The 8,428-nt window shown below is 44.9% G+C and overlaps 1 protein-coding gene across 1 annotated transcript in view; it reads left to right on the forward strand.

Moving 5' to 3' along the window:
- Window positions 1-7,948, forward strand: part of SDHD (succinate dehydrogenase complex subunit D) — a 65,710-nt gene extending 57,762 nt beyond the window's left edge. Inside the window, exons 3-4 of the mRNA XM_089334016.1 lie at window positions 338-410; window positions 7,630-7,948. Coding sequence (XP_089190142.1) covers window positions 338-410; window positions 7,630-7,704 — 148 coding nt within the window. The 3' untranslated portion in view covers window positions 7,705-7,948. The remainder of the gene's footprint in view (window positions 1-337; window positions 411-7,629) is intronic.
- Window positions 7,949-8,428: the final 480 nt, after the last annotated feature.

Here is an 8,428-nt window from a genome sequence, read left to right on the forward strand (position 1 = left end):
ATTGGGAAGCAGAAGGGTTGGTGTCTTAGGTGGGCTTAACTGAGTATTCAAAGGGGTGGATTTGGGAGCAGGGTTTGAGTACTGCCCATTTCCAAGACCTTTTCTAGGAAGTGTCATGGGGTCAAGTGCATCAGGGGAGTAGAAGTGCCTCCCATGGTAATTTTATTATAGTGATAATAAATGAGATATAGTGATAATAAAATTACCATGGGAGGCACTTCTACTCCCATCATTATAATGGTGGGGACACAACCTGCAGCCATACTGGGTATTTCCAGCCGGCACTGGTTCTATGTTTGTGACATTGCCGTATGTTGAGGTTGATTTGTTCTGACAGGAGGAGCGTGGTGGGGGCAAGAGGCGCCGAGTCACCACACAGACCCCAGGAGTCGGGTGAAAGCGCGCCAGAGGTGAGCAGCCCGCAGACTCATTTATTTCAGTTGGTACAACAGCTTATATAGCCAAGGCAGCCAATCCAGTCAAGGGGTGGTCTATGCCCTAACCAATTACAGCCTGTTGCCAGGCAGGCTCCATTGCCAGGTGGGTTTCAAAGCCATTCCTGAGTAACTGACGCTCGCTTGCCAGTGGCCATATTGGCATGGCCTTCTCATTCCACTACAGCCGTACTTGTGGTTTCTACCACATGGAAAGGTCGGGGAGGGGGGGCTTGGTGCATAGAAGGTGGGTTTGGGCAGTGCACAAAAAGGGAGGTCTTGGGGGTGAACAGAAAAGGAAGGGAGTTTGGGTGGTGTAGGTTGAGCTGTTGTGGGAGACCAGCGGTGCCTGCTGCATGGGCAGTCTGGAGCCATGCATGCTGGGTCATGCTGATCTGGAGGCTCTCCAACCCCTACTCCTCTCTCTAGCCACCGACCTTCCCACATCACTAGGAGGCAGCTGTTTCTTTTCATTCCCATTTTATGGAAGACAAAATTGAGTCTCAGAGAGATGGTGTCCAAAGCACATATTCTCTTGCATAATTTGCTTTTGGGACAAGTTTGGCTAGGGAGAAAGACTCAAAAGAAGATTGAATGAATCTAGAACCCATTCTCCTTATCTCATTACTTCACTTTACCTCTTTTTTTTTTTTTTTTGAAGATTTATTTTATTTATTTGAAAGAGTTACAGAGAGAGGTAGAGCCAGAGAGAGAGAGAGAGAGAGAGAGGGAGGGAGAGAAAGAGAGAGGTCTTCCATTCTGCTGGTTCACTCCCCAGATGACCACAAAGTCCAGAGCTGAGCTGAGCTCATCTGAAGCCAGGAGCTAAGAGCTTCCTCCAGATCCCCCACTTGGGTTCAGGGGCCCAGGGAGTTGGGCCATCTTCTACTGTTTTCCCAGGCCATAGCAGAGAGCTGGATTGGAAGAGGAGCAGTGGGGACTAGAACCCCCATATAGGATGCCGGTGCTGCAGGCTGGGACTGTAACCCGCTGCACCACAGCGCCGGCCCCCACATTCCCTCTTTAAATATCCATGTTATATGGGTTCAGAGTCAAACTACAAGGAAGCAAGATCAAAGGAGCTTAGAAAACTAAAGGGCAGAACTCAGTCTTCTGTTTCTTAAGCGTGAAAAGACCAGAGACAGCTGATCAGGGCTGATAAAAGAAAGCTACTCTCAAACACATTATATGCTGTTTTAATCATTATGTTTTATTTTATTAAAAAGTCTCCTTAAAAAAAAAAGGAAGGGGGGGCTGGTGCCGTGGTGTAGTGGGTAAAGCTGCCACCTGCAGTGCCTGCATCCCATATGGGCGTCGGTTAGGGAACCCGGCTGCTCCAATTCTGATCCAGCTCTCTGCTCTGGCCTGGGAAAGCAGTAGAAGTTGGCCCAGGTCCTTTGACCCCTGCACCCGCATGGGAGACCTGGAGGAAGCTCCTGGCTCCTGGCTTCAGATTGGCACAGTTCTGGTTGTTGTAGCCATCTGGGGAGTGAATCAGCAGATGAAGACTCTCTCTCTCTCTCTGTGTCTCTCTGCTTCTGCCTCTCTCTAACTCTTTCAAATAAATAAATAAATCTTTAAAAAAAAGTCTAAGAATGTCAACTCCATTAAAACAAAGTCAGCAGATAACAGCACATTATCAGATTCGTGTCTCTGAGACCCAGGCTGTGGCAAAGACTAATTTTGGATTCTAGTAAATTAAAAAGTGGTCATGGGTGGATGTTTTGCATAACACTAAGATGCCTAAGTCTCACACCAGAATACTTGCCTTTTTTTAAAATTTTATTTATTTGAAAGTCAGAGTTACACAGAGAGAAAAGGAGAGGTGCAGAGAGAAAGAGAGAGAGAGAGAGAGAGACAGAGGTCTTCCATCTGCTGGTTCAACTCTCCAATTGGCTGCAATGGCCAGAGCTGTGCCGATCCAGGAGCCAGGAGCTTCTTCTGGGTCTCCCATGTGGGTGCAGGGGCCCAAGCACTTGGGCCCTCTTCCACTGCTTTCCCAGGCCATAGCAGAGAGCTGGATTGGAAGAGGAGCAGCTGGGATTTGAACCGGCGGCCATATGGGAAGCCAACACTGCAGTCGGTGGCTTTACCTGCTATGCCACAGTACCAGCCCCTCCGTGGTATTTTTGAAACTCATTAATGTTGCACCACATCTGTCCCTGCACCAGTTGGTGGGTATTTGGGCTCTTTTTACAACTACTATGAATACTGTTGCTGTGAACGTTAGTGTATAAACATTAGTGTGGACATATGTTGTATTTTTCTTGAGTAGCTATGTAGGATTGGAATTATAAGTTGTATGCAAAAGTTTTGTTTTATTTTTCACAAAAGAGAAAAGCTTTTCCAGAGTAACTGTCTTATTTTACATTCTCATTTGCGGGGTATGAAAACTCCTGTTTCTCCGCATCCTTGCCAGCACTTGTTGTTATTGTCTATCTTTTTGACCAGAGCCACCTAGTGAATGTGAAGTGGTATCTCACATGGTTTTGTTTGTTTGTTTGTTTTTTTAATTTATTTTGACAGGCAGAGTGGACAGTGAGAGAGAGAGACAGAGAGAAAGGTCTTCCTTTGCCGTTGGTTCACCCTCCAATGGCCGCCGCGGCCAGCGTGCTGCGGCCGGCGCACCGCGCCGATCCGATGGCAGGAGCCAGGAGCCAGGTGCTTTTCCTGGTCTCCCATGGGGTGCAGGGCCCAAGCACCTGGGCCATCCTCCACTGCACTCCTGGGCCACAGCAGAGAGCTGGCCTGGAAGAGGGGCAACCGGGACAGAATCCGGCACCCCGACCGGGACTAGAACCCGGTGTGCCGGCGCCGCAAGGCGGAGGATTAGTCTAGTGAGCCGCGGCGCCGGCTTCACATGGTTTTATTTTCTTTTTAAAAAAGATTTATTTATTTGAAAGGCAGAGCAACAGAGATATCTTTCATCTGCTTGTTCACTCCCCAAATGCCTACAATAGTCACGTCTGGGCCTAGCCAATGCCAGGAACCAGGAACTCCGTCTTGGTCTCCCACAAGGGTGGCAGGGGTCCAAGCACCTGGACCATCTTCTGCTGCCTTCCCAGGAGCATTAGTAGGAAGCTGGATAGGAAACAGAGCAGCCAGGATTCTAACTCGCATTCCCTGTGCAGTGCCAGCATTATAAGCAGCAGTTTAATATGCTGTGCTGCAATACTGTTTCTTCATAAGTTTTTTTTTTTTTTTTAAGATTTATTTATTTATTTGAAAGTCAGAGTTACACAGAAAGAGGAGATGAAGAGAGAGAGAGAGGTCTTCCATCCGCTGGTTCACTCCCAAATTGGCTGCAATGGCCCGAGCTGTGCTGATCCAAGTTAGGAGCCAGGAACCTCCTCCGGTCTCCCACATGGGTGCAGGGGCCCAAGGTCTTGGGCCGTCTTCTACTGCTTTCCCAGGCCACAGCAGAGAGCTGGATTGGAAGAGAAGCATCCAGGTCCCGAACCGGCACCCATATGGGATGCTGGCACTGCAGGTGGTGGCTTTACCTGCTGTGCCATAGCGCCAGTCCCCCTCATAAGGTTTTAATTTGCATTTGCTTAATGACTGGTGGTATTAAGCATCTTTTCATGTGCTTGTTTGCAATTTGTATATCATCTTTGGAGATACATATTTTCAAAACTTTTTGTCAGGGCCAACACTGTGGCACAGGGGGTTAAAGCCCAGCCTGTAGTGCCAGCATCCCATATGAGCACTGGTTTGAGTCCTGGCTGCTCCTCTTCTGATCCAGCTCCCTGCTAATGTGCCTGAGAAAGCAATAAAAGATGGCCCAAGGTCTTGGGCCCTTCCGCCCATGTGGGAGACTTGGAAGAAGCTCCTGGCTTTGGATCAGCTCAGCTTGGGCCATTGCAGCCAATTGGGGAGTGAACCAGCAGATGCAAGAACTCTCTGTGTGTCTCTACCTCTTTCTATAACTGTCTCTCAAATAAATAAAATAAATCTTTTTAAAAAATTAAAATCTTTTGCCTATTTTAAAATTAAAATGTCTTCTTGAGTTTGAATAGGTTTTTTTTTTTTTTTTTTTTTCAGGCAGAGTAGACAGTGAGAGAGAGAGAGACAGAGAGAAAGGTCTTCCTTTGCCGTTGGTTCACCCTCCAATGGCTGCTGCGGCGCTGATCCAAAGCCAGGAGCCAGGTGCTTCCTCCTGGTCTCCCATGCTGGTGCAGGGCCCAAGCACTTGGGCCATCCTCCACGGCACTTCCCTGGCCATAGCAGAGAGCTGGCCTGGAAGAGGGGCAACCGGGACAGAATCTGGCGCCCCAACCAGGACTAGAACCCGGGGTGCCGGCGCTGCAGGCGGAGGATTAGCCTATTGAGCCGCAGCACTGGCCTTGAATAGTTCTTTTGCCATAGATGTGATTTGCAAACATTTTCTACAAGTCTGTGGCTTGTCTTTTAATTTTCTTTTTTAAAAAATGTTTATTTACTTACGTGAAAGTCAGAATTACAGAGGGAGGTATAGAGATGGGGGTGGGGTGGGGTGGGAGAGATCTTCCCCAGGTGGCTGCAGCAGCCATGACTGAACCAGGTGGAAGCCAAGAACCCGGATCTTCATTCAGGTTTCCCACATGGGTGGCAGTGTCCCAAACACCTGGACCATCTTCTGCTGCTTTTCCTAGGCTGTTAACAGGGAGTTGGATTGGAAATGGAGGAGCTGAGACATGAACTGGTTCCCATATGGGATAGCAGTGTCACAGGTGGCGGCTTTACCTGCTATAGCATGACACTAGCCCCTGTCTTTTCATTTTCTTAATGGAGTCTGTAAGTCCAAACATTATTTTAAAAAAACCTTTATTTTGAAATAATTAAAGACTTGCAGGAAGCTGCAAAGATGGTATAGAGATGTCTCATGTATCCTTTACCTACTTTTCTTTCCCAAAATGGGAATTTAGGTTAAGTCCAATTTTTTAATTTTTTTTCTTTTATGGATTATTTTTCTTGGGACTTGTCTAAAAAAACTACCTTGGGGCCAGCATGTAGTGTAGCGTGTTAAGCCCCTGCCTGCATCACTGGCATCTCATATCGGCACCAGAGTCCTGGCTGCTCCAGTTCTGGTCCAGGTCCCTACTAGTGTGCCTGGGAAAGCAGCAGAAGTTGGTCCAAGTGCTTGGGACCCTGCACCCATGTGGGAGACCTGGAAGAAGCTCCTGGCTCCTGGCTTTGGATCAGCCCAGTCCCAGCTGTTGCAGCCATTTGGGAAGTGAACCAGTGGATGGAAGATCTTTCTGTTTGTGCCTCTCTGTAACTCTGCCTTCCAAATAAATAAACAAATCTTAAAAAAAAAAAAGTTAATGACCTTAAAAAAAAAAGAGAGAGAGAGAGATGGCCCAAGTGCTTGGGCCCCTGCGTGAATGTGGGAGGTCTGGATGAAGCTCCTGACTGCTGGATTCAGTTCGGCCCAGCCCCAGCTGTTGCAGCCATTTGGGGATTAAACCTGTGGGTGGAAGACCTTTCTTTTTGTCTCTCCCTCTCTCTCTGAAACTCTGCCTTTTAATAAATAAATCTTAAAAACAAAACAAAAGCTTTGTCTAACCTAGATCTCAACATATTCTCCTATGCTCTATTACAAAAGTTTTATAGCTTTAATTCTTGTATCAATGTCTTTGGTCGATTTTAAATTTATTTTTGCATAAGATATGAGGTAAGGCTCTACATGCATTTTGTTGCCTGTGACCTTCCAGTTGTGCCAGCACCCTCAGTGGAAAGACTCTCCTTTTTCTAGCCTTGTCAACAATCTGTTGACCACAAATGTAAGGGTTGTTTCCTGACTCTCAGTTTTGTTCCCTTGGTCAATATGTTTATCCCTATGTCAGTACCAAATGGTCCTGATGACTTATCTATAGAGTAAGTTTTAAAATCAAAAATAGGGAAAATAGATTTTTGTGAAAAATAAGAATGGGAATAGGAGAGGGGGAGGAAGAAGGGTGGGAGTGTAGTCAGGAGGGAGGGTAGAGTGGGAAGAATCACTGTGTTCTTAAATTTGTATATATAAAATGCATGAAGTTTGTACTCTTTAAATAAAATTTTTAAAAAAAAATTAGAAATAGAGAGTTCTCCAGCTTTGTTCGGCCAACTTTTTTTTTTGGGGGGGGGGCTGGAAAGTGGATTTTGTATTTCCATATTTTTTAAATTTATCTATTATATCTATATTTTAGGTGCAGCTTGTTAATTTCTGTAAAAAGCCTGCTAGAATCTTGATTGAGTTTGTCAACCTAAATAACAAACAGATTCTCCTTAGATAAGTTTATTTGGGAATAAACATTGCAGTGGGAATGTGTGTGTCCTGGTAAATGCTTGTGTGTATTCCAGGAGGTGAGACAGGGTGACGTTTTTGAAGGTAAAATAAAGGGAATTATCTGAGCTGCTTTGAAACAGTTATCCTTGACTACTAGGATGAATAACAAGGTAGCAGCAGTCTAGGCAATTGATCGGAAGACTTACTCAAAAACACTCTTGCGCAAGTATTTTATGTGTGCGGCTGTGGTGGCCCTTGTGCAAGGCTGTGGTTCTGGCAAACTTCCGTTTTGATGGTTGTAGGTGTATGTATATCAGATCTCCTTCATAACATTGTGGCTTTATTTGTTTGAGTTTGACACAAGTGATTTCATTTTAATTCTGACAAATTTCATCAGTTGAATCTAAATATCATTTGGGAGAGAACTGCCAACTTAACAATATTGATTTCCTATCAGTAAGCATGGAATATCTCTTCAGTTAGTTAGATCTTTAATTTTCCTCAGCAAAGCTTTGAACATTTTAGTGTTAAAGCATTGTACTTCTTTTGATAAATTTATTTGTAAGTACAGCAGTCCCCCTTATTCAAGACCTCCCTGGATGGATACCCAGAATCTCAGGTAACATTGAACCCAAATGCTCTGTATTTTTTTCCTACACATACATACCTGTGATAAACTCACACCTTTGCACTTAAAGGGGGCACTTTATGACTCCTATTTGGTATGTCTGAATTGCCAGCATCACTACTGTTGTGCTTTAGGGACTTGCTAAGTAAGATAAGGGTTACCTGAACATGGATATTGTACTGTAACAGTTGATCTTATCACCAAGATAGCTTTAGGTGACCAATGGGCAAGCTGACACAGAGATAATTCAACTTCCAGGTGGAACAGAGTACGACTGCAAGAGATTTTCTCATGATATTCAGAATTTTTGTTTCTAGAATTTTACTTTTAATATTTTTGGACCATGGTTGATCATGACTAAAGGAAACCACAGAAAGCAAAACCATAGGTAAGTGGGAACTGTTGTATTTTATTATTTTAATACAACTGTGAATGGAATTGTTTTCTTAATTTTATTTTCATATTGTACATTGCTCATATATAGAAATTCGTTTTTTTGTATATTGATCTTGTATCTCGCAACCTTGCTGTGCTGGGTTATTCTAACAGGTGTGTGTGTGTGTGTGTGTGTATTTTCTAAGGTTTTCTACATACAGAACCATGTTGTCTCCAAATAAAGATTTCTTGTTTTCCTGATCTAGATGTCTTTCATTTCTTTTTCTTGTCTAATGTACTGCCTGGAACCTTTAGTGTGATGTTGAATAGAAGTTTCAGGAGCTGACATGCTTGTATTAGTCCTGGTCTTAGGAGACAGCTTTCAGTTTTTCAACTTTAAATATGATGCTAGGCGTAAGTTTTTCTTCTTTTTTAAAAGATTTATTTATTTATTTGAAAGGCAGAATTACAGAGAGGCAGAGGCTGAGAAAGAGAGAGAGAGAGAGAGAGAGAGAGAGAGAGAGAGAGAGAGAGGTCTTCCATCTGCTCCTCAAGTGGCCCTCATGGCTGGAGCTGCACCAATCTGAAGGCAGGAGCCGAGAGCTTCTTCCTGGTCTCAAACATGGGTGCAGGGGCCCAGGCACTTGGGCCATCTTCTACTGCTTTCACAGGCCACAGCAGAGAGCTGGATTGGAAATGGAGCAGCCAGGTCTCGAACCAGCACCCATATGGGACGCTGGC

Source organism: Oryctolagus cuniculus, chromosome 1 (assembly GCF_051225735.1).
Source record: "Oryctolagus cuniculus isolate XC-2025 breed Fujian yellow rabbit chromosome 1, ASM5122573v1, whole genome shotgun sequence".
In the NCBI taxonomy this organism is placed as follows: Eukaryota; Metazoa; Chordata; class Mammalia; order Lagomorpha; family Leporidae; genus Oryctolagus; species Oryctolagus cuniculus.